The 24206-nt window shown below is 49.9% G+C and overlaps 1 protein-coding gene across 7 annotated transcripts; it reads left to right on the top strand.

Moving 5' to 3' along the window:
• Positions 1-1609: 1609 nt before the first annotated feature.
• Positions 1610-20504, top strand: TFAP2A (transcription factor AP-2 alpha). 7 transcript variants are annotated; one of them, XM_069853620.1, is made up of 8 exons: positions 1610-1733; positions 9061-9118; positions 9220-9495; positions 12541-12592; positions 14254-14485; positions 15733-15851; positions 18148-18289; positions 19845-20504. In XM_069853620.1, exons 1-8 carry the CDS (start codon positions 1660-1662, stop codon positions 20131-20133), a joined length of 1242 nt encoding a protein of 413 aa, XP_069709721.1. In that variant the 5' UTR covers positions 1610-1659; the 3' UTR covers positions 20134-20504. The 7 variants fall into 7 exon arrangements, with proteins under 7 accessions (XP_069709721.1, XP_069709718.1, XP_069709717.1 ...); XM_069853621.1 differs by lacking the exon at positions 1610-1733 and adding an exon at positions 4322-4575; XM_069853617.1 differs by having other exon boundaries at positions 9061-9495.
• The last annotated feature ends 3702 nt before the right edge of the window (positions 20505-24206 follow it).

Genomic DNA, 24206 nt, shown 5'->3' with positions numbered 1-24206 from the left:
GGGCAAGATCCCAGCGGGATTCCAACAGAAATGTGGCATCCGAGTTTACCGGCAACACTTCGCCGAAGGCCAACTTCGAAGTAGATTAATTTCCCTCCGCCCGAAAAAAAAAAACCCAAACCAAAGAACCAATAAATAACAAGTAGTATTTTTGATAATCATAACGAGGCCAAAATCCTGGAGAAGGCTCGGAGGGGCAGGGCGGCCGGGACGAGGGGAAAGGAGAGGAGGCAAGTCCCACAGCCCCCAAACCTTCTTGTTACCTGCCCCATCCCTTCTCCCATTCCGCACGGGGCAGCCTGCGCTCCGCATCTTCCCGGCCAGGAGCCTCCCCGGGACCAGAGGCGGGGGTAAGGGGCAGGGCTGGGTAATTAAATTCCGGTGCCCGGCTAATTGCTGTAATTCGACGCTAACAGTACGCGGCGGGCAGGCGGCGCGGAGCGCGCCTCGCACGGCCCATCGCCCGCACCCCGTCCCGCAGGAGCCCGCTCCCTGCCCATCCCCGTGGGAAGCGGAGCCCCGCGGCGCTGCGGGAGCCGGGGCTTCGAGTGCCGGCGGCTGAGGGGGCCGCCTCTCGCCTCCTCCTTCTCACCTGCCCGGGGACAGGGCCTGACGCTCCTTCTGCAAGATCCTTCTCCTCAAGCTCTTAGGGCGAGGGCAAGAGGGTGCGTTCCTCTTCCCTCAGCTGGAGAGCGAGACCAGCCCAGGATCCTAAGACCCGAGCTGGGGTGGCTTTTAAGAGGCCTCGAAGTGACCCACACCTGGGACACGACGCCGCTTTCCTGTCTCTGAAACGCGAAGAGCTCGCTATGCAACTGCAGAGTGGAAATTAATTGCGCCTCTCCCCAAAATCCTATTGCTGTAGTACTGCTTGCCCCGACTCCCCCTGCACCGAGACTCTGGATGCGGCACAGGGGCTCCGCTCCCTGCCATGTGGATGTGAAATCAGACCCGGCAACCACTGCTTGGCAACTTCTCAGGGCCCTGTGACACTTGAATCCCCGAGGCGAGGAAAACCAGGCAGGAACACCGTGATGTCCCAGGGCCACAGACTGTCCCGGGCCGCCTTCTCTTAGGAGGTAGCAGCATCTATCACCCCGCATTGCTCCTGCGCAGCCCGCGGGGTGCTGCACCCCCTTGATCCCCCTCCTGGCCCACGTACCACGGGCTGGGAAAGACCGTCTGACCCTGGGGGCTGTTTTATTTCCCCTTGGGCACCCCGGCTACTTGCATGTCCTCCATCGCCCTCTTGGGCTACTTCTTCAGCCCCCCTGGTGCTTTGACTTTTGAGATATTAATTATTATTATTATTATTATTATTATCATTATTATTATTACTGCTGCGAGCACGCACTCGCTGGCAACTTGCTCCCGAGGAAACCTACCGGACCCCCGGGGGGGAGGCGAGGATTGGGGGCTCCCCCACCCGGGAGGGAAGAGCTGCCCCCGTGGAGAAATGGCCGGGGGGGTCTCCCAGGGGACTGGGGACAGTGCAGCCCCGGGGGGGGCCGGGCTGGGAGCCGTGGGAGCGCGGAGGCAGCGCGCAGGCGCAGGGCAGAGAGCACCCAGCTCTTTATGGCCAGGTGAGAGAGTCCCGGCGCAGGTAAGGGGAGGATTTACCTACAGGCGTCCCGAGCGGGTGGCTCGCCCTCGCAGTCCATGACCAGCAGGAACCTGGGGATCCGGAGCTCCCAGCCAGGATGTCTATCCTTGCCAAAATGGGGGACTGGCAGGTAAGGGGGGGATTTATCGTTATTTTGGGGCGGGAGGGAGCAAGCGAGGGCGAGCGTGGTTCGGAGATTTCGCGGCTCCCCGCACCGGGAGCTGCTCCGGCCGCCGGCAACAGGTAGAGAGCGGCGGGCCGGGGGGCGTCCTGCCGTCCTTCTGCTCGCTCCGGACCTCGGGGGCGAATCCCACGCGGGGCAGGGACCCCGGAGGCTGAAACGTGGCTGCGGGCTCCCCCCCGAGCGAGAAATATCGCTGCCGGGAGCCGCACGGCAGGAGACGCGCCCGGGGCGGGGGAAAGCGGCGCCCACCGGCCAGCGCGGACACGCGTGGGAAACGCGGCCCGGGGGGACCCAGCCGCGCCTTGGGCCCGCGGCAAGCGTGGGGTTACCTGGGGAGATCCGCGCATCCCAGCGCGGGCCGCACCGCCGCGTTTTGCCGGCGGATAAAAGGGAAGAGGAGCCGTCCTGTTCAAACAGCCGGGCTTTTAGTACTCAAAACGCCTTTCCTTTTTTTTTTCCTTTTTTTTCTTTTTTTCCTTCTTTTTTTTTCCTTCTTTTTTTTCCTTCTTTTTTTTTCTTTTTCCCCAGGCCAGTCCAGTTCAAAACGGGAGCCTAGGTTCTTTTTTTTTGCTCCGAACTTTTCAAATCTCTCTACTAAGTCTTTCTCCCGACTGCTTTATTTCATTTAATTTTCTCGGGGTAGCAGTATGTCGTCTTAAAAAAAAAAAATGTAATAAACAAAACCACCTTTTTAATTCTTTCTACAGTTAGAAGTGGAGTCTTTTTATCAGGTCGGGGTAGACGCGATCAAAAGGGAACTTTTTGAAGTTGGTTTTTTTTTTTTTGCACTGAAGTCAGCTCTTATGTAACCGCACATACAGGCTATCTGCCTTGAAATCTATTCCCGACTCTTCCTCACGCCCCAGCCCTCCTTGCTCCTGGGTGCTGCGTGCACTCCCCCCACCCGGCAGGGCCCGGCCGCGAGCTGCCCCGTGGGGGTCTCCTGGGGAAAACCGCCCCTCCCCTCCAGACCCCACGGCCCAGTCTGCCCGGGGCTGCGGGAGAGGGGGACCGAGGGCCAGTTCTTTGGCCCCCGGGAGTCCCGGGCGGCAGCTGGTGGGGGCTCTCCCGGGTGAGAGTCTCTCCCGGCCAGCCCGACTCCGCCAGGACGGCGCTAAGGGGCGATGGGCCCCTTCGTTACCCTCCTCCCCTCCTCTTTTTCTCATCCTCCCCGCCTGGGGCATTAACTGGGCTTAATCTGCCAGCTCCATTTGAACCTCAATGGGAGTAAAAACAACAATTTACTCTCCTGCCACTTGCAGACAAAAGCGCTGGTGAAAAAGAGCATCGGGGGGCGGGGGAGGAGGGGAAGGGGAAAGGGGGGGGGGGGGGAAAGAATCCGTTTTGGGGATGTAGATGAACGTGTGAAGGAGAAGGCCTAGGAGCCCGGAGGCTTTGCCGCCCTTCCCGGCGTGGGGACGCGTGTGCCGGGCCCCCCTCGAGGGCTCACGGGGCCTCTCCCAGGGAACCCAGGGGTCGTTCGCTCCTCGAGGCAGCAAATTTTCCCCCTACGTCGGGGAGCGGCCCTGGGATGGTCTCCCAGGCCGCCAAAGGCAGGTTGTGCGGCTGGCAGAGGGAAGTTTCGGGGAGCGCCGGGGGGCAGAGACTCCAGCAGGGATGCAGGGATGCTCGGCTCCGAGGGAGCCCGGGGGCGGCGGGCGAGGAGCCCCACGGTGGGGAGGGGGCCTCGCCGTTCGGAGGGAGCAGCGCGAGAAAAACGAAGAAAATCGGGGGAAACGAAGCCTTTGGGTGGATGGAGCAAGGCCGGGCACCTGGGGAAATAAAAGAGGAGAAGGATGGAAAAGCAACTGCCGAGGAGGGTGGGCTGAGCGCTCGCTTAGCGGCTAATTGTTAAGCAAACGAAGCGCTCCACCTAAGAAAGTACCAAAGTTTTACTACGGTCATTGTTCCGTCCCTTTGTTCAAGCGCTTGCAAAAGACTTTTTGGCTCCTGCCTGCATCCACCGGTACCGCTCGTCCAATTCTATCTGGGAGGTTATGTTGAAGTTGCTTTGTTTGTTTTTTTTTTTAAGAAGAAACCAACAGCCGACAGAGCCGAAAGGAACAAAATAGTTTACAAAAGAAAGAAGCTTTTCAAATATCCACCAAAGAGATCAAATCAAATCTAAAGGGCAATAGAAGCCTCCGCAGACAATAACCTCGTTAGAGGAAGACCCGAGTTTCGCTTCTCCTCGCTTTGGTTTCTTTATATCCCATAGGAGAGGAAAAAGAAAAAAAATGGAAGGAGAGAAATAAAAAAAAAAGCGGGTGGCTTAATGGCTAGCCCCAAACTCTCTGCAGATGAAGGGACGGTCGCCTGTTTGATTTCTTTGGCCGCTTCCCTTCCCTCTGGCAGGCAGAGGAGGGGAGTTGCTTGTCCTCTCGCAGGCGGGCAGGGACCGCTGCCCCGCCCCGGTTTGGAAAAAGCCTTTTTTAAAAAATTTATTATTATTATTATTAATTTTTATTTTTATTCGCTCGTGGGTCCTTTCTACCTGTGTCCATCGCTGCAGGTTGTTGTGCTGGCGAGCAATTGGGCTGTTGTTGATATGCTAATGAGGCGATTAGGCTGCGGGTAAAGAGCTGGAAAAGGGAAAAGTTTCCACCATTAGAGGGAGATCTCCGAGCGCGAACGGGAGCGCCGCAGAGCCTCCGCCAGCCCCGCTCCCCACGCCGCCCCGGCACCGCCACCGTAGGGAAAGGCAGGGAGAGCTCAATCCTCTCTCTCGCGCCAATCCATGAAAATGCTTTGGAAACTGACGGATAATATCAAGTATGAGGAATGTGAGGTAAGCGCTTCCCCCGGCCGGGGTAGAGTCCCCGGCCTCGCAGCTGCGAGCATCCTTCCGTCTCTCAATTTCGTTTAGGAAAACTTCTGCTCCTTCGCCAGGGTTCCTGGCGGTCCTGCAGCTGGAGAAGGAATGGGGTCCTTCCCCAGGAACTTTGGGGCTTGTGGAAGCCCAGCTTGGTCGGAAGCGTATGAGGAAAGGCGAACAGGAGCCAGCAGCAGCCTGGTCTATAGGTAGATCCTCTGTAGATAAGGCTCTGTAGGATGCTACGCTCATCCATATGGATGGATGGATGGCTAGATGGATGGACGGCCGGATGAATGGACGGATGGATGAATGAATGAATGAAAGGGCAAAGAGACAAAGGGAAGAGAATAATTCTTACACGCCAGGTACCCGAGGCATCCCAATAAATTGGCTCAGGATCGACGCTTAAATTCAGCCTTTTCGAAGCAGCTGTGGGTTGATTACACGGAGCTGCACAAATTTGCAGGGGTTAGCTGCCGAAGTGAAATCACAGGTTTGGGAGTGCTGCTGCCCAAACATCCTGATTTTCAGGGCCATGCTCCCACGGCTTTGAGCAATAATATTTTAACCGCTTGCAAAAAAAATAAATTCCACCTAATCTGGTTTTGGAGCCTTTCAGCACAGTCTGTTTGCGCTCATCTCTGTATATGCCTGTGTGTGCATCTATCCATATTTTCAGAAACAGGCAAGTGTCTTTTAATCTGACAAAAAGGAGAAGAAGAGGAAAAAGAAGAGTGATGCCCAGCACTCATGCTTAGTCTCAACCCAACGAATACTATTGTCACCCCTTTCGCAAATGTTGCCTGTGCAGAGCGTTTAAACCGCGCAATAAAGGACTCCACTTAGCAAATGAACGTAGTTATTTTGGTCGTGACCCACGCGGAAGGTCCCCTCATCCTCGGCAGAGCCTTGCGGACATGGGCGATGGGAGAGTGGGGGGTGTATGCTCTTATCCGACCCCACGCTGTAGCTTAGGAAAGGGACCGAGCACTCACCAGACTCACCGACGACTAAATTATTTGGTGGTTTAGCCCCAGATCGCCGAGTTTGGGATAAAGCTGTCTCCCGGTGCGGGAGCTGAGCTCTTAGATCCACTCGCTGGCGGATGCTTGATTTCTAGGAAAGAAGTGTCGGGGTGTTGGTGTTTGGGTTTTTTTTTTCCTTTAAGACGGAAAAAATATAAACCAACATATGTATATATACCTATATATTCCTCAGCTGGATTTCGGGAGAAAAGTGTGTCTCCGCCAGGATCGGTGTTCCAAGCGCGCACACGTGCGGGCGTGTGGGTTTCATCGGGAATGGCTTTTGTTGCCTTGTGCTAATGGGAATTTGCACCGAGGTGACACGGAGCACGGGGGGAGCAGCGGCCGCTCCGCCGGCTTCTGTGCGTGCGGTCGGATGCCAGGTGACTTGGAGAGAGAGAGAGAGGATGGGAAGGAGGGTGGCTTCCCATCCCGGCGGGGAGAGGACCTGCCTTGAAAAGACAAAAAAGGAAAGCGGAATGGGTGCCCGGCGAGGTGCCCGGGGGGCCGGCAGCGGCGGGCGGAGCGCGGGGCCGGGAGGCAGCGGCGGCGAGCGGAGCGGAGCCTGTCGGAGGGAGGGAGTTGTTAGCGACTCGTACAGCCAGTCCGACGGGTTGCGCCGGAGCCCCGGCTTGTCTGGGCCGGGAGAAGCGCACGCCTTGCCTCTTTTTCCCGGCTCCCTCTCTCTCTCTTTCTCCCCCGCGTCCCTCCCGCCCTCCTTCCCTCCCCGCCTCGCCGCCTCCTGCCTTTTCTCCCCTCCGTCTTTTCCCGGATCCTCCGAGAGGGGGGCCGCGGGGAGCCCGGCGGATGCTCCTTGGGCTCCCCAGCCCCCCCAACCCCGGGCGCTCGGAGGAGGAGAAGGAGGAGGAGGAGGGCTGACACCCCGAAGGGGAGCCACCCAAAAGAAAAAAAAAAAAAATCTAAAACAACTTTCCGAGCCGGTTTCCTGGACGCGGGGCACGGCGGCGAGCGCGGGGAGCCCCTCGGCGGGGGCGCCGTCGAGGCATGGACGGGGCGGCGGGCGGCCCCGCGGAGCCCACCCCGCGCAAAGGCGGCGGCGGCGCGGCTGAGGGAGGCAAGAGCCGAGCGGGGAGTCAGCAGCCGCTCTTCTCCGTGGGCTTCGAGGCCGGCTACGCGCAGCAGCCGCAGCCCGAGGTGCGCCCGCGCCGGCCCGCGGAGCTGGGGGCAGGGGGGAGGCGGCGGGAGGGGGAGGAAGGGGAAGAGAGGTGGGGGGGGTTGTCCCCGCGCCCCCTCCCCTCTCTCCTTCTGCCTGTCTCTACCCCTCCACGCCCGCCTCCTCCGCACCCCCCTCTCCTGGCTCCCACCCTCTGCTTCTCTCCGGATCTCTTTCTCTTTCACTTTTGCATGCCCTGCAACCTTTTAAAATGTTGCCCCTTTCCTGTGATTCGTCAGACGCGGCAGCATGTCCCCCCTCTCTCTCTCCCGCTCCCTCTCTCTCCCTTTTTGTCTCTCTCTCCCTCTCCCTCTCCCCCATCTCTGATTAGATACACTGATTCTTCATTCAATGGACGTCATTTAGAACAGGCTCTGCCTTGAGTTGCCTTCTCGCTTCACGCTCGATTTCCAGCCATTCTTCCCTTATTAAGTATTCGTGTAATATTAATAGTCATGAATATCTGCTATTAGGAGTCTCCAGGAAGGCAGCAGATCTGTTATTAGGAGCTCAAGTGAAGCAGCAGCTAAGTCAAAGGAGAAAAAGAAAGAGACAGAGGAAAAAAAAAAAAAGGATTAAGAAACACACATACGCTAAAACCAAACCAAACCAAAGGAGGAAAAAAAACCCGCAAAACAAACAAAAAAAAAAAGACAAAAAAAAAAAAAGAAAAAGCGACCAACTTTGACTCCTCACACCACGCCAGGATAGAGAGCTCGCTTTGGCAACACCCGATGAAGGGCAGCAGAGATCGGTGCAAGTTCTGATGGATTATAGTGTCGTGGCCGCGGTGCAGGAGCAGCCCCGGCGCGCCGGTCCCACCGCCCGCTCCTAGCGCGGCTCCGGCCGCGCTCCCTCCGCGCCCGCGGGCTCCGCCGGGGGCTGCGCGCTTCGACGCTCCTTTTCTCTGCCTTATTTTTTGGTTGTTGTTTTGTTTTGTTGGTTTTATTTTTTTTCTCTACCTTGACCTGTAACTCACGACTCTTCGCAGATGTTAGTGCACAGTTTCTCGGCTATGGTGAGTTGCTTCACGTTTCTCTCGGAGGGGGTTTGGTGTGCGCTGGGTGTTGCTATTGTTGTCGGCGGTGGCAGTGGTGGTCGGGTTTTCGCACGCAGCTTTCCGGAGAGGGCTTTTTTTTCTCCTTTCCTTCATTTTTATAAATTCGGTGGCTTACCTCCCCCCTCTTCTCTTTTTTTTCTCTCCTTTTTTTTTTTTTTTGTCCCACTCCCCCCTTTTTTTTTTATTTTTTCCTGGTTCGAGCGAGAGGCAAAAGCCTTTGCTTGGACCCTACCGCTTCGTTTTCTTCACCTTGCCACCTGCAAACGGGGTATTTTCCGCTTTCTCGTTTCCCTTTTTCGGGATCGGGGCTCTTTCCCTCGAATCCTCCTCCTACCCCGCGGAGGCCATGCCCTTTTCCCGGGACGTACCCCCGGGCTCCTCGGCCGCAGAGCCGAGCCGGGAGCATCCCGGTGCCGCTCGGTGCCCGTCGGTGCGGGGCTGCCCCTCGGCGCATTCCTCCGCTTCCCCGGCTCGCCCTTCCGCTCCCAAACCGGGAGCTCGGCCGGGCTCCCGGGCGGCTCTCCCCGCGGGGTGGGGACCCTGGCGGCGCCTTCGCCCCGAAACATTTGTAAAACTCGCCGGGGGGACGACTGGTTTATTTTAGAGCCTATTCCGGCGTCTCCTGCTAACAAAATGGCAGTGGGCTTGGATTTTCCAGGGTTTTCTTGGGATGCGTTATCGGTAATGCCAGCGACAAGTATTTGTTTCGGTTCCGTTCAGGGCCGGCGGGAGGATTTGGGGCCGTGATAGAATAATTGTTTTAACAATACCCGCTTGTGAATTATTCTTATTTGCGGGAAATACCTGCTTCTGAAACGCCGGGGCGCGATCCGTTGGGAATCCACGCTGTACGGCCGCAATGTTTTTATTAATTATTGTAAGCAGCCCTGTTATAATTATTACTATTACCGTTGTTATCATTATTGCCGTTATTATTATTTAAAAAGCGAGACTGCCTCTTAATTGTGAGCGAGGGGAAATCGGAGGCGGGGAAATCTTCCCAGATCTGCTCTTTTCTCTCGCCCGGAGCGGACGAGTTGCCCATCTTTCCCCCATAGGGGAAATTCTCAAGCCGATTTTGAGGAGAAACAGTTTGATTTTGATCTTTGTTTTTCTTCTCTTCCCCTTCTTTCCCCTCCTCTCCCCTCCCCCTCTCCCCCCCCCCCCCCTTTCCCTTGCCGCCACCCCCACCCCCCCAGGAGCGCCACGACAGTACCAGCAACGGGACAGCCCGGCTACCCCAGTTGGGGACCGTGGGTCAGTCTCCCTACACCAGCGCCCCGCCGCTCTCCCACACCCCCAACGCCGACTTCCAGCCCCCCTACTTCCCCCCTCCTTACCAGCCCATCTACCCCCAGTCTCAGGACCCCTACTCCCACGTGAACGACCCCTACAGCCTCAACCCGCTCCACGCCCAGCCGCAGCCCCAGCACCCGGGATGGCCGGGACAGAGGCAGAGCCAGGACACGGGATTGCTCCACACGCACCGGGGGTTGCCCCACCAGCTCTCCGGGCTCGACCCACGCAGGGACTACCGGCGGCACGACGACCTGCTGCACGCCCCGCACGGGCTGGGCTCGGGGCTGGCCGACCTGCCCCTCCACTCCATCCCCCACGCCATCGAGGACGTGCCGGTAAGCCGAGGGACACGCTCGACCCCCTTTTCTCCATCCTCCTCCCCGCGGGAGACCAACTTCGGGCACACCTCTCCGCCCTGACCCCCCCTCCCCCCCAAAAAAAAGGGGCTCTGCCCTTCCCTCTGTGTGTGTCTCTCTCTCTCTTCTTCCCTCCCTGCTTTTTTTTTTTTTTGGGAAGAGACACCCCCCCTCCCAGGGAAAGGCAGAGCCCCCACCTAGAACAATAGGTTCTCGCAGCTCGTCCCCGCGCGACTCCTTCCTGCTAACGCACCCGCTAAAATATAAATAAATCAAATTACTGTCATCGTTAACAATATCTTTCCTTCTCAATGACAATAAGCTGTTACGATTGGAAGACTATATAATATTACCACAGGGCCGTGCATTTGGGGATTTCTTGCTGCCTTGGGAAAAACATGAGTCTGAAACGCGAGATCTCATTAAATGTCCTCCCAGGCACACGGAAAGGGGGAAGGAAAAAAAAAAAGTGGGTGAAAGTGGCCTAAGAAGAAAAAATCCGTTTCCCGTGATTACAGAATTGGCATTTGGGATAACGACATCTGAAGTTGTAAGAGGATACGGGCAGATCCTCTTCTCCAAAGGAATTAATTGACAAATCAGGGAAGAGGTATATTAAAACGCTGCCTTATTCTTTTAGCAGCAGTGCAAAGGGGTGACCTCATAAATCATTAGCTATAGGTTATCAAATTGAAGCCAGACCTGCTACATCCTATATTAAATTAAATGTTGGAAGCCTATTGGAGGATGTATTATTTGGGGGACCTAATTCTGTTATCGATAAATACAGATTAAAAAAATGATTTCTAATTAAGCATGACATTAGCACACAGGCTATTTACAGAGCAAGCCAGGGCTATTGTTCAGTTAGGAAAGTGCCCTTATGCAGTGTGATAGGTCGTGATCAAAGTTCATCTTTCTGGGTTTTCCCCCAAAATGGAATTAGAACATGCCAATAAATTTATTAAAGCCCACAGCGCTCGCGCAAAGGGACTGAAGCTACTCGACTTGCAGGAGGAAAAAGGAGGAGGGAGCTGTGGTATCTGGATGTGATTTTTGCTGAAATGCCATCCCAAATTACAGGATCAAATATTACAACAATATATTCGCTGACAGTTTAATGAGTACAGTTTCATGTTGCAAGGATAATGTTCAGATGAACTTACCTATTTTTGAGGGTCATTTTGAAATCTTTTGTAAATTATACTCAGGGAAAATAGTGAATTTATTACAGTCCTCTTCTGGCTAAATTAGCCACAGAAAATTGCTGGTTATGTTTAGCAGTTTTGCAATAAACGCGTACATTTCCCAAAGTGGAGGATTTAGTAAGCAATTTGGATCTGTTAAAAGCAGGTCGATTCTTTAAACTTGATATAAAATAACATGGAGGCAATGGTAAGAATAAACTAATTTGTTGACTGCAAGCCCCTGATTACTGTAGGAGGAACATGACCTAAAATGTTCTGTTGAATTCTTCCTCTCCTCAGTGGTGCTCTGTGGCAGTCGGCTGATTCGGGAAGCCTCCTCTGCAGATATTTTAAGTACAAATCATTTGATTTGCCTTTCAGGGATCTATGAATTAATAGCATTGCTATACTTCATGAGAACCAAATGCCATCTGGTTTAAATCCTTAAACCAGCCCAGCCAATTTTTTTCTTTCTGTAAAACCAATTCACCAGGCTGCATGAAAGAAAACATAAAAATAAGAGGATGTATCTCTTAAGAGTGTTTTATCTAGTTATTAAAAAAAAAGAAAAAAATAATCTGCTGCAGGAATCTGTGTTGGGAAGGGATTGTTTTTTATTTTTTCTGTTGCCGCAACAGTTAACCTTTAATAAAAACGACCACTAAATATTTAAGAAAATCAAGTAGATGGTGAAAATTATTTAATCATAAATATCTCTGTGGGATTTTAAACTTAACAGTCCTCCCTGTATGGAATATGTGTAGAAATAACACAAATAAAAGTATTATGCCACACTACATTTACTTTATGGGTTTAGGGTGCATGCATAAAGGGATCATATTTCCCCATATAGTTAAAACACAAGAACTGCAGCAGTAGTCATTTCTGAACATTTCTCAATTTAATTATACTTAAATCCAGAAGCACTTTAGGCAAGTTACAAATGAGAGCATTGAGTATAATAAAACCTGTAATAAAGCAACTTAGTACCATCCACCCGGAATCATTGAGATCAGGCACAATTAACAGGAGCATAAATCCAAGACAGAATGGAAAATGTTAGAATCAGTATTATTGTTGGACAAAGACTAGAGAAGGAAGTAATAGTTTTTTAAATGGTAATGCCTGGGTTTTGTAACGATTGTGAAATCTTCTATCTCAGCAGCACTGGTGTTAATTTGTAAACACAGCCAGACATTATATTGCCTGTCAGTTTTTGGAATTAGAAAACATGATTTCATTTGACTTTCTAATCACGTCGTGACTCTGCCGCGCGAACCCCAGCTGTAGCCGTGGAACACGCGAGGGGACAATAGTGGGGGACCCCGAGGGGACAATAGTGGGGGACCCCGGGATGCGTGCGTGTGTGTCCCCCTCCGGCACCGCACTGCTTGCCTCTCCTTTGTGCTTCCCCTCCCGCGGGCTCGGTGGCAGGGAAGGGCCGAGGAATGCTTCCCCGGGAGAAAGGAAGGCAACGGAAGGGAAGAGAGGAGGAAGCCCGCAGAAGCTGGAGGGCAATTGCACGTCGGGTTCGGCCGGCAAGCCCTGGAGCTGTGGGGGTCATTTATTATTTTCTTTCTTCTCCTCCTTCTTGTGGAACGAGGGAAGAGCGGGCAGGAATGCGGGATTATGATTCTATGATTTCTCCTGATTAAGGAAATCCTCCCCAAATTCTGTGCTGTGCCTCTCCCTCCTCCCCTCATCCCACTACCGGATCTATTATTTCCCTTCTCCACACAGTGCCCAGGGATGAGGGGCACACACTCCCACCCCCTAGCCTTCCTTGCTTTTAGTTGCGGTTGTACATTTACATCCCTGCTTATTCCTTTTCTTGCAGCACGTAGAAGACCCCGGTATTAACATCCCAGATCAAACTGTAATTAAGAAAGGTAAGCGGCTTCCTTGCACATACCGAACATGTCGTCACAGGCTGGGGACTATGCGCAGGGAGGACTCATCTGGCCTCCCCCCACCCCACCCCCGCCTCCCCCCTCGGTCCCCCAGCCCCGGGCTCCTTTCTCTGGAACGAAAGGTTGGAGGCAGAGAAACACAACTGGGCGCTGCGGATTGAAATCTCTTCAACCCGCTTCTTAAGCAGCCACGTTCGTGTGTATTTTAATTATTGTTGTCATTAAGGAGGAAAAAAAATGTTAGCAGATGATCTAGAAAATCCGAGACGGTTTTTTAGTGCATTGGCAAACAATTTGGTTTCATAGTGCGCCCCGAGCATCTGGCTGAGGTCGTTGTTGGTAAAATGGGATATGAAAGAGGAAACGCTGTTTCCCCCCCCTCCTCGGGTTTTCTCGTTTAAATCACGGCGGCGATGAGATGGGCAGTTAGAGAGCAAGCGGTGAATTTCTGGAAACTGCTGTCTGTAGCCAAGGCAGTTTGGTTTTCGTTGGCTTTGTGTGCTTGTTTCACTTGGAATCAAATTGCTTGGAAGCCGGTCCCCAAATCGTGCAAAATATTTATGGCGTGTTTTCACTCAGCTCTCTTTTCCCATCTGTCTGGATGACCGAGGGATCGGGGAAGGTGGCACAGGGCAGTCTGCAAAGGAGGAATCTCTCGGTGGAAAGCGAGCGGTTTGCGTTCGGGTCCGGCGTAGGGAGATGTTGTTGGAGTAAAACTCGCGGGGCTGAACGTGTAGCCCGCTCCGAGGGGTGCCAGGGCTGGGCAGCCGCTTGGGATTGGGGCACTGCGGCTGGCACCGGAGCGAGGTGCCGTACGGAGCCACTCTCCCCTCCGACCCTAATCCTCCGCGCAGCCGGCGAGCTCAAAGTTTCACCAAGCCCCCCCGCGCCCGTGAAGCTTTTGTCACGTCAAATTAGATGTGCAAGGGATAAATCTTAAGAGATGCTCTTTCCAAGTCGACATGATAATTGGCTCTTTTATTAGTAATCTCAAGAGTTCGTTTAACTCCAGTTGTATCTATTAGCCTTCCCAGAGCTATTAATGTCACAAGCGATCTATCCAAAACGGAGAGAGCCCCCCGCTCGGCTGGCCTGCGCCCGAGAAAAAGAGTGGGGAAGGAGGGAGGGGAGGCGGCCGCGACCCGGGGCTGGCGGGCACCGCATCCCGAGCGGCGGCGCGGTCCTTCCCTGCCACCCGGGGAAGGAGGGAGCAGGAGAGGTTTTTTGGGAAGAGACCGGTGCCGCGTTACGGCTTTTTTTCCCAGCTCCAAAGTTGCGGGGCGGGGGAACCCGTCTCAGCCCCGCAGGGCCCGGTAGGGATGCGCCGTGGCAAACACCCCCCCGTGTGCCCCCCCAGCCCCGACGGCTGAAGCGTCCCGGGGAGCATCCAGCGCGGGGGGCGAGGGGGAGGCACCCGGTTGTTCTTTACCGCCTTTGCTGCGGGGTCGAGGGTCGCTCCCCTCTCCGGCCAGCGAGCGCAGGGATGCTCCCGCCGCTCCCCGCCCGCCCCCGCTCCCCCCATCCCGGGGCCGGCGCGGGGTGCCCGGCGGTGGCTTTTCTCCCCGATCCCCGGCTCACCCCGCCCCCCGCCCCTTCCCGCTCCTCACCTCCCTCACCTCCCTGCTCCTCCCTCCCTGCAGGCCCCGTGTCCCTCTCCAAGTCTAACAACAACGCCGTCTCCTCCATCCCCATCAACAAGGACACGCTCTTCGGCGGGGTGGTGAACCCCAACGAGGTCTTCTGCTCGGTGCCGGGCCGCCTCTCGCTGCTCAGCTCCACCTCCAAGTACAAGGTCACGGTGGCGGAAGTGCAGAGACGCCTCTCACCGCCCGAGTGCCTCAACGCCTCCCTGCTGGGCGGAGTGCTCCGGAGGTGAGTGGCGGGATGGGACCGGGGGAGGGAGGGAGGGAGGGGTGGAAAAGGATCGGGGTGGGGGGAGTGGGATGGAGCTCGGTGGAGGCGGGGCTGGCGGCGCTCGCCGCTAGGGGGCGTGGCGCGCGCGGTGATACTGCGGGGGGGGTGGGATACAGGGGGCACGCAGCGTTGCCATGGCAACGCACAGCCTTGTGTGTACCCCTCCATCACCGCCTCACAGCCCCCATCGCGCCACGGAAACACCCCCGCACCCCTTCCCCAAGAGCAGGGATTCCCACCCTGCTGCCCCGAGCCCTGTGGACTCGCCCTGGGGCAGCCACCAGTGCCCAGGCAGGGAATAACATCCAGGGTTACCTCCAGGATTTTAGCCTGGAGAAGAAGAGGCTTAGGGGAGACCATAGCGCACTCCACATCTACCTGAAAGGAGGTTGTAGGGAGGTGGGTGTTGGTCTCTTCTCCTGGGTGGCAGGACGGGTGGGAACGGCCTCAAGCTGCACCAAGGGAGGTTCAGATTCGATGTTAGGAAAAAATTCTTCACCAAAAGAGTTGTCAAACCCTTGAAATGGCTGCCCAGGGAGGTAGTTGTGTCACCATCCCTGGAGATATTTAAAAGACTGGTAGATGAAGTGCTCAGGGATGTGATTTAATAGTGGACAGGTATTGTCAGGCTTGATGATCTCAAAGGTTTTTCCAAACCTAGTGATTCTATGATTACTTAAGCCAGCTCCCACCTCCATAGCCTGACTTGGTCCAGCTCTGCCGAAAAGCTGCAGATGGGTGACACGGGGATTAGAGTGAGGGCAGAGATGCTCCATGGTGGCAATGGGGTCTGCTGACCTTAGAGATTAGCCTTCTCGCATAACACCTGGGGTGCTGCCCAAGGGCTGTGGGAGAAGCTGTCCCCAGGTCCGTGGCACCTTGGGAGCTCTGGTGGATGCCTCAGGCTTTCAGCCCTGGCCATGATGTGCCCAGAGCTCCCTACCAGACTAGAGGCTGATCTGGACCTTGGTGAGGACCCCAGTTTCCTAGACATGCAACCATCCAAAGCCTCATCCCTATGCCTGAGACTCAGTTTTCAACGCTTCTTAAGCTCCCTACCAACCACTCCTCCACCTGCTCTCAAACCTTTTACTCTCCTCCACAGGAGAGTGATGTTCCCAGGGCAATTAAGGGGTAGAAGCCGAAGCGGGAGTTGGTGCCCCCTGCCAGCCCCATTTCTCAGTGTGTTTTTATGTGTGGAGCAGGGCGAAGTCTAAAAATGGAGGGAGATCTCTGAGGGAGAAACTGGACAAAATAGGATTAAACCTGCCAGCCGGGAGGCGTAAAGCTGCTAACGTTACCCTGCTCACATCGCTGGTGGAGGGTAAGTGAAAAAGCCAGGAGGGATTGTTTGAAAAACATCCCTGTTGCTTTTGCCTAGCAGGAGAAGTCTTCGTGGTGGGTTGGGGATTTTTTTATCCTGAGTCAGTGCTGCTTGTTGGAAATTGGAAAGTCATTATTTGCTATGCCCCAGAAAAAGAATATTAATTGTGTGCCTTTGCCTTTTGTTTTAACCTGAAATGGACTTGGTGAGTCCTGCAGACTGAGTATCCCATTCCACCATATAATTGTTTGTAAGTCTCTAAACTAAACATTTTCAGGGCCCCGTCTTGCTCCCATGTTCGAGTGAGCAATCCCTCCTCAGAGGAACTGAGTCTCACTGAAAGAGGCATGGGAAGGATCCCTGCAAACAGGGGCTGTAGGCCCAGCTGCTTAACTGACCTCTAGAGTGTCGAGTTGGAAGTGACGTGGAACAGAGCCTCTAGTGCTTCGCTGCTGTCCGTCTGCCACAGGTGGACAGCCAAGCAATTTTAAATGTCAGAGGCTGCAGCTACTTTAAGTTTGTTCTCCCTCCCAGTCTGTTGCCACGCAACAGTAAATCATTTTAGTTTTCTGACATCTGCATTTGAGAAATGCGTGACCATTACTTCCTGAATTAATTTGGGAATCCTTGACCTCAGCCATGAATTAATGGTGTCCTGAAAGCCTCAAAGTTGCACCACCGCCACCCCTCACTCCCTTTTGGTTCTCATTTTCAGAACACGTGTTCTCTTGGCTATACTGTTCTCCTCTGCTTTGCTCTGGCCAGAAAAGGTGCAACTTACTTTTAGTGCCTTGAGGTGTCCTGTGTTGTCAGAACCAGGAGCTCAAGAGTTTATAGGAATTTACTTTTGAAGCAGTTGCTGTGTCAGACTGACTGGCACAAAGTAAGCCCAAGGCCAGCAAACAGATCCTCCTCCTTTCCCTCTTTAGACCGGTTCAGTCTGCAAAGTGCTTTTAAGCTCTGCCCGGGCTGCACAGGTTTAGCTTAAGTTTGGTTGTGTAGGAGGGAATTTTGTTGCTTTGTTTTGTTGTCACTTTGCATTCTGTGAGAAATGTTTCATGTTCAAAGGAACAGGGAAGAGAAGCACTGCGTGACGCCAGACTTCATTTTTTTTTTTAAATGTTGGGATTGGTTGTTGCACTATATTTACATTGTGTGAAAATGACTGTCTTCATGTTTTTTATAAGGCTTTGCAATTGCATCAATGGGCCTGTAGTAAAAAATCACAAGGGGAAAACTTGCAAAAAGTCTAGATTTGGTAGATGCTTCACATTATTTGTGATGTTAATGAATATGGAGAGGGTTTTATTGTAATCTATTGTTCTGTTTGGCTTTCACATACAATGCCTTTAAAAGAATGATTTTTAAAAAAAACAAAACCAGAGGCCTGATCTCCAGATAACTCAGTGATGGTGGCTAGTTTGGGGGTGTGGGGGGTGGGGTGTGATGATATAAACATTGCTGGGGCTTTATGTCCTGTAGTGATGAGGCAGTTTCTAGAGTACTGTTATTGTTTATGATCCGCTCCATTTTATGGAAACAAGCTCACTGGACTGAGGCTTTGAAGCTCTAATTGGCGCATGCGTTCTTCCGGAGCTAGAGCTAATGGCAGGAAGCCCTGCAGTAAAAACCAACTGGTTCAGGAAATTAAAACCAAAGATTTGAAAATCAACAAAACAGACAGGCTCAGTGGAATGACCCTAAAATTCTCATGGTTAATCGTTTGGGGGTGAACATATAATTATATGTGATCAAGTTAAATTTTAAACACTTAGCTGTTTAATGCATTTTATTTAGAAGAGCTCTAGGAGTAATTATGATCAATATTAATCATTGATGCATTGCAAGAGAATATAGAGAAGGGGCTGAGGCAAACAAACATTTCCAGAGTAAATAGCTGAGAATGAAATGTATGTAAATGGCTGTGTATAGGTATGGATATGTAAATCTAAGCACACATTCTAGGTAGATGGAGCCTGTCTGTCTGAAAGTCTCTGTTAGTCAATGTAAACTTCAAAAAATTCTTATGCAAGATTTCACTTGTAACGATTGTCATGAAAATACGCATTTGCATTGCCTGAACTGAAGCAAAGAAAACTCCTGCAAGATAAGATTCGATTAGCATTTCTTACCCTACCTTTTTCAAAGATAAAAAGTCCAAGCATTTTAGAAGAAAGGCCCAAGTAGAATGTAGTGCTGCTTTTTTTTTTTTCTCTAATGGATTTTTGCCTCTCTCCGATGTGTACTGATGAGCTGTGTATTTCCCTCCCATCCCCATCCGTGCCTCCCTTTTCAGGAGAAGCAGTACATCTAGCTAGAGATTTTGGGTACGTTTGTGAGACAGAATTTCCTGCCAAAGCAGTAGCTGAATTTCTCAACCGACAACATTCCGATCCAAACGAGCAAGTCACAAGAAAAAACATGCTTCTAGCTACAAAGTAAGACATTTACCTTTCTGGCAGGTTGCTCAAAAGTGAGGGGAGGGCGATGAACCTGGGTTTGGCGCTTTTATTTGTGAGCCGCTTTTATTTGTGAGCATCTGCCACATATCCAGTGGCCGATGGTTTTGTAAATTATAAGGGGGTGTGTTTACTCTCCTCTACTGGACAACTCTGCAACCTGTCTTGGTTTCCATCAAGTCAGTTTGTGCAGATTACCTTGAAAGCAAGTTGTGAAAATCGTGGGTGGATCTTTAGATAAATGAAAAGCAGTAATTCTTCAGAGCAAAACATTTCCAGGGCCTTTCCACTTAGCTTATCAATTTAGGTAGAAGGGGAAGGCTTTCCATTGCCAGTAAAATCAAACTGGCGCATTAAACTGATTTCAGTTCATTAAAATCTGCAATGGTTCTTTCTGCCTAAGCAGCTCTGTTACTTAGTGAATTTAAGGATATTAAAAATATATTTTAAATGACAATCTGTACGCAGTTAAAATGCTAGTGGAGTTTATCATTGGTGGGGCTGCCTAGACTTCCAGGTGGTGTGTGAAAAGAAAATGATCATTTTGATATGTTTGCTGGAAATTAAAAGGGTTCTTTAGTAGCCCTTAATTACCAATGGAGGTGTCACCAAAGGGCACAGTGCCAGAGGGCGCAGGCAGAAGATGGGAGCTGCTTTATAGCTGCAAGACATTAACGAGGGTTTTAGAATACAAACTGTTTCAACACGCCTCTGAGCTCTCTTGCTATAAGGTGTGTTATTTCCCCAACCATTTGTGCAGTGAGTGGATGATATAACCTAACTTCTGCACCGTGCCCTTGTAGTCTCTCTTACCACCTCCCTGGAAGGAAATTTCCAGACCCCAGTTAGCGTCAGCATTCCCCTCTGTGGGAAGGTCCCTTTGGATTTGGAGATATAGATGTACATATATAAATGTTTCAGAACACCCTCATTTAAAGCCTAGATTCCCCTCTTTGCCCTTGCTCATTTTTCCCAACACGCAAGCATGTTTTAGCCTTGTGAAGGAAGAGGCCCATGCCTCTCTCCAGTTCCAAACCAAAAATCGATCTTCCAAGATGCAGAAAAATCCCCTTCGGGTATCATACCCCATCTATTCCCTTACGGTTTGCTAGGGAACTTTAAACTGCCTGTCTGCTCCAAAAACCGTCTGGGCAGGAATACGTATTTGCAGGGAGGGTGTTGGGGGCCTTGATATGGGGACCAGCAGGGGTACGCAGGAGGTGCATGTGTACCCGTGTGCCTGTTATTTATCTGAGTGTTGGCTGGCGTTGGGGCGTGATGTGTGTGCTCAGCCATGTGTGCGTGCAAGGTGAAGGGAAGAGGTTTGTGCGTGTTGGGAAAGGGTGAGAATTGCGGGGAGGGATGTGCAGAGGAGAGGGAGAGGCAAGAGAAGCGCGTGTGCCCCCCTTGATCCAAGGGCTTGTGTAATCTAGCAGGGAGCACGCACAGGCTTTGCTGCCGCCAGTGATGGTTCATTTGTCTCCCTCTCCCTTCCCCTCCCTCCCTCTGTCTCTATGCTCCATTTGTGCTACAGACAGATCTGTAAAGAGTTCACCGACCTGCTGGCTCAGGACCGATCTCCCCTGGGGAACTCACGGCCCAACCCCATTTTGGAGCCGGGCATCCAGAGCTGCCTGACCCACTTCAACCTCATCTCGCACGGCTTCGGGAGCCCAGCGGTGTGTGCTGCTGTCACTGCCCTGCAGAACTATCTCACCGAGGCGCTCAAGGCCATGGACAAAATGTACCTCAGCAACAATCCCAACAGCCACACAGACAACAGCACCAAAAGCGGTGACAAAGAAGAGAAGCACCGAAAGTGAGGACCTCCCTCCTCCACTCCTCTCCCTTCCCCCACGTAAGCCCATCGATCCATTCATCTCCCTCCTCCCTCTCCCCTGCACCCAGCACCCCAGGCTACAGCAACAGAATGAGCGTCCTTCTGCCAGTCCTGTTCTCTGACTCCGCAGGACGGCTCTGCCCTCTCCCTACACCCCTTCCCAGCATCCACTGTTTCCATTTGTTCTCTCTTAACTTCCCCCTGTCTGCCCACTGCCACCATCGGTTTATCCCAGTTTGGAGCCTAAGAGAACAGAACAGGGGGACGGAGCCAGCAAAGGAAAAAAGTTCTGTCTTGAGTTTGTGAACTTTTTTTTTTAAATAAAACAAAAGAAGAAAAAAAACCACAAAAAAACCCCAAAACAAAAAAAAGAAAAGGACTTCTTTTTTCCTAAAAAAATATATAAAAAACGATAATTAAAAAAAAAAACAAAACAAAAAAGAAATAAATAATACTTTAAAAATTCTATGAGCTTCACCGGACTGAATCACCACCTTCCCTTACATAAACTTCTGTTAAGATTGTAGCCATATTAGAAACGAAACAAGCGAAAAAATTGCAACAGCAGCAGAAACGGCAAACAAACAAAAGGCAAAAAGGACTGATGACATTTTATCAGTATTGTGAATAAACTTGAACACAAAACACAAGCAGTTCCATGTCATATCTTCAGTTGTAGAACTTTTTCCTGTCCAAGGTAAAGCGACCAACTTGAACTTTATATTGCAACACGATTCACGGTTATTATATAAGGGAATCAGTGTTCATGTATGTATATATTTATTTATGTGTAATTTAATGGGAATTGTAAATATGGTGAGTCTGTTTTAAGCCTTTTTTTATTTATCTGGTGATCTCGTTTACCTCTTGTTTAGTGGGTTTTAAATCTTCCCCTCTTAGTTCATCATGTGGTTCATGGTACTTATTTAGATATCAGAGGTTTTTTGGGGGTTTTTCTCTGGGATTCATCATTTTTAGCCCTGTTGTAGCATGTTAAAGGCGACAATGAAGCAGCTGAACAAATTAAAAAACATGAATTTTTATATATAATTAGTATGACATTTAGTTTCTCATTGAAGATAAAATAAAGTGATGTTGGACCCTGACAAAGTTTTTAAACATGTTAGTGGTTTTACAACCCTTATGTGTTGTGGAAAATGAAAGAAGTTATTTTCATCCACTGTCCTTCTCCTGAAAGCACCATCGGAGCAATAAATTAATATTGTCTTTTAAAACAAGATTTAGCTTTTCTTTCCTTTTTTCCTCCTCTTTTTCATTTTCTTTTTTTTTTTACCTCCCTTTCTTTTGATTTTCTTTTTCTCCCTTTTTCTTTTTTTTTCCAAAGAACTTCAAACATTCGGGACCACCTGGTATCCTGTATTTCCACTGGCCATATTGGAAGCAGTTATAGTTGTATTGTATTGAGTTGTGCCGGCAGTAGTTTCCATGCCTGTCAATGTATCATAGTCCTTTGTTGCCCAGATAAATAAATATTTGATACGCTTTATGTCGATTTTTTTATTCAGTGGCTGTCTTTACCCAGGCGTATTTTTGTTCTTGGCAGTATTTTTTATTCAGTATGGTTACAGTAATTGAGTTTAACTCTCCCTTGACAATTGCTCCTTGCAATAAGCAGCTGAACCCATTGTTTCCCTCAAGTATAATAAAAACTTACTTTCAACTTGGAGTTCAGAGCAGGGTATCATTTAGATATTCCACTGAGTCTGTATTCAGACAAATGACACAATAAAGCACAATGTATTCTTTTGGATAAAAAATTGTCTGTACTACTAACAAAATGACACACTATCTTTTCTTTAACCAAAACATAATTTTATTTAAAAAATAAAGTTTTATTTTATTTATGTTGACCTCTAGGTTTTTATTTATGTTTACATATAGCATGCAGAATTATAAGCCTATAAAATTTCGTACGTGTAGTTGTCGTAACAGAGCAGAGATTAAAAAAACCACAAACATTGTCTCAAGAAGGACATTTTAAAAGAGAAGCTTTACTGAGCAAATACCAAAAATTAGACGCTATGAAAAAAAATTATATACTGGTGAATCAGTGCCGGGTGCTCCCTCCCCCTCCAGGAAAAAAAAGCTCCATAGTCGATGCCAACAAAATCATCTCATGGTTGTGAACTTCAGTGAAATCTTGCAGGAGACAGATTATTTCTGATTGATGGTTCATGTTTGAGTGGAATGCACAGACTGACATTTTGAGATCGTTGTGTCATTTTATAAGGGACTGAAATTTTTATCTTGAGTTTCTTCTTGTGGAAACCAGTTGTAAAATAGGGAAGTTTGCTTTAAAAAAAAATGGAGTGTACATCTTGAAGATAGGCTGTAGAAACATGTGAGAATTCAGACTTTGAATCTATTTTCTTTGGCCCAGGGGGTAGGTGAAGTCAGGATCAGGCTGGATTATATTATATCATAGGGAGGGAGGCTAATGCAGTTTAGAATGTAAAGGCATTTTAAAGAGATGGTCTCCTTTAAGTGCTGATGGTATTTGGTGGTGGCGGCTGATTTTCCTCTCTTTCCTTCACTCCCTGACTCTGTCTCTCTCTTTTTTTTTTTTCCATTTTTGCTCAGGCAGAAATTGAAGAGGTTAAGAGGGAGGTGTTTACAATAAAGCTGCAAAGAGAATTAACATTTGCTCATATATTTTGACGTTTGGTAGGGCTGGTGAAGCAAAGCATTAGATAAAGCCCAAGATGTTTCATTTTGCTTTCGTAATCTACTTATGGAAGGCAGTGTAAAATCAATCTTGCCAAGCAGAAAGAGAGTTGGTGGAGTCTAAATTCTATTTTCGAGAGCCAGCCAGTTTATAAAAATGGTGAATATTTTTTCCTATAAATTGAAAGTGGATCTTTTAAATGCAAAGCTGCAATTGTTTTAAAAACAGTTATTTATTATTTCCAAGAGAGGCTGGTTAACTGTAAAGTAGATGTAACAAAATAATGAGGTGAATGAACCCTAACTGTACATATTCTTGACATAAATGAAATGCACAGTATTGTAGCAGGTGAAGTGAAGCATTGTCTATCAGGGCTGTTTTTCTTGGCTGCATCTCAGATTGTGTGTGGGATCCTAACCTCAGGCACAATAGCATTCATAAACAGCAATACATTGCTGCTCTTTCTACAGCAACACATAAATACTCATTTTTAAACGAAAACAATCTTATTAAATACCATTCATTCATATCTGGATTTACAGATGCTTACTTTTTGAAACCTGTACCCAATATAATCGTTTTATACTGGGCAATGTATAAAGCAGTCTTATGCTAGAACATTATAAGGTCATAATAAATAATGTTTTAAAGATATAATTAGCTACTTTATGCTAGGAGAGCGTATTTTAAGTATCCTGCTGCTGCAGTAGCAAGCCACCAGAAAACAGAAATGAAATGACCTTGCGTAGATTTCTTTATTGCTATTATTTCTAAGGAAGGATTTTACAGGCGATAATGGAAATCAGACTAGCCTTGGTTCAGCCTTTTTTGCTGTGACCAATACGCAGTTTCTAAAACGTGCTAATTACTTTAGCATTCTTTGGATGCGTTTTTAACATTGTGATCAATGTGCAGCAGTAAAATTCTAGGTCGTGCTTTTTATACACTAAACAAAAATCTGCTGTTATTTTTTTTTCCCCAGACTGGCTGAAATGAGTGTGAGTGGTGGCTGAACGTTAGACCATTGCTGCCACGCTAAGCTAATTCCTACATGTGAACCAAAATACAGCTCGGTGCTCTTTCACCGTGAACAAGGACAGCCCTCCTCTTTGTACCATAATTTACCCCACCCTCCAAAAATCGAATATTAATATAATTTGAGATTTAACTGGTGGAACAGCCATCAGGACAGCAATGCCCTGCAGCTGAAATAATATTTAAAATAGAAGGGATTTGACATTTGAGAAGTCAGTGGCTCGAAATACCCAGTTGTACTTAGCTAATTCAGTCCTTAACCTCTGGTTTCAAATAAATCAATTACAGTCGATTCCACTTCAGTTCAGAAGTGCACAAGGTTTTTAGCTAATTGA

The sequence above is a fragment of the Phaenicophaeus curvirostris genome, chromosome 3, assembly GCF_032191515.1.
Source record: "Phaenicophaeus curvirostris isolate KB17595 chromosome 3, BPBGC_Pcur_1.0, whole genome shotgun sequence".
Lineage (NCBI taxonomy): Eukaryota > Metazoa > Chordata > Aves > Cuculiformes > Cuculidae > Phaenicophaeus > Phaenicophaeus curvirostris.
The sequence above is the reverse complement of the archived record's forward strand: the minus strand, read 5'-3'. Positions and strand labels throughout refer to the sequence as shown.

Coding starts and splice junctions, on each gene's coding strand:
- TFAP2A (XM_069853615.1), top strand. CDS start 6,633: ATGGACGGGGCGGCGGGCGGCCCCGCGGAGCCCACCCCGCGCAAAGGC. Junction 9,496..12,540: donor ACGCCATCGAGGACGTGCCG/GTAAGCCGAGGG, acceptor CTTTTCTTGCAG/CACGTAGAAGACCCCGGTAT. Junction 18,290..19,844: donor AACATGCTTCTAGCTACAAA/GTAAGACATTTA, acceptor TTTGTGCTACAG/ACAGATCTGTAAAGAGTTCA.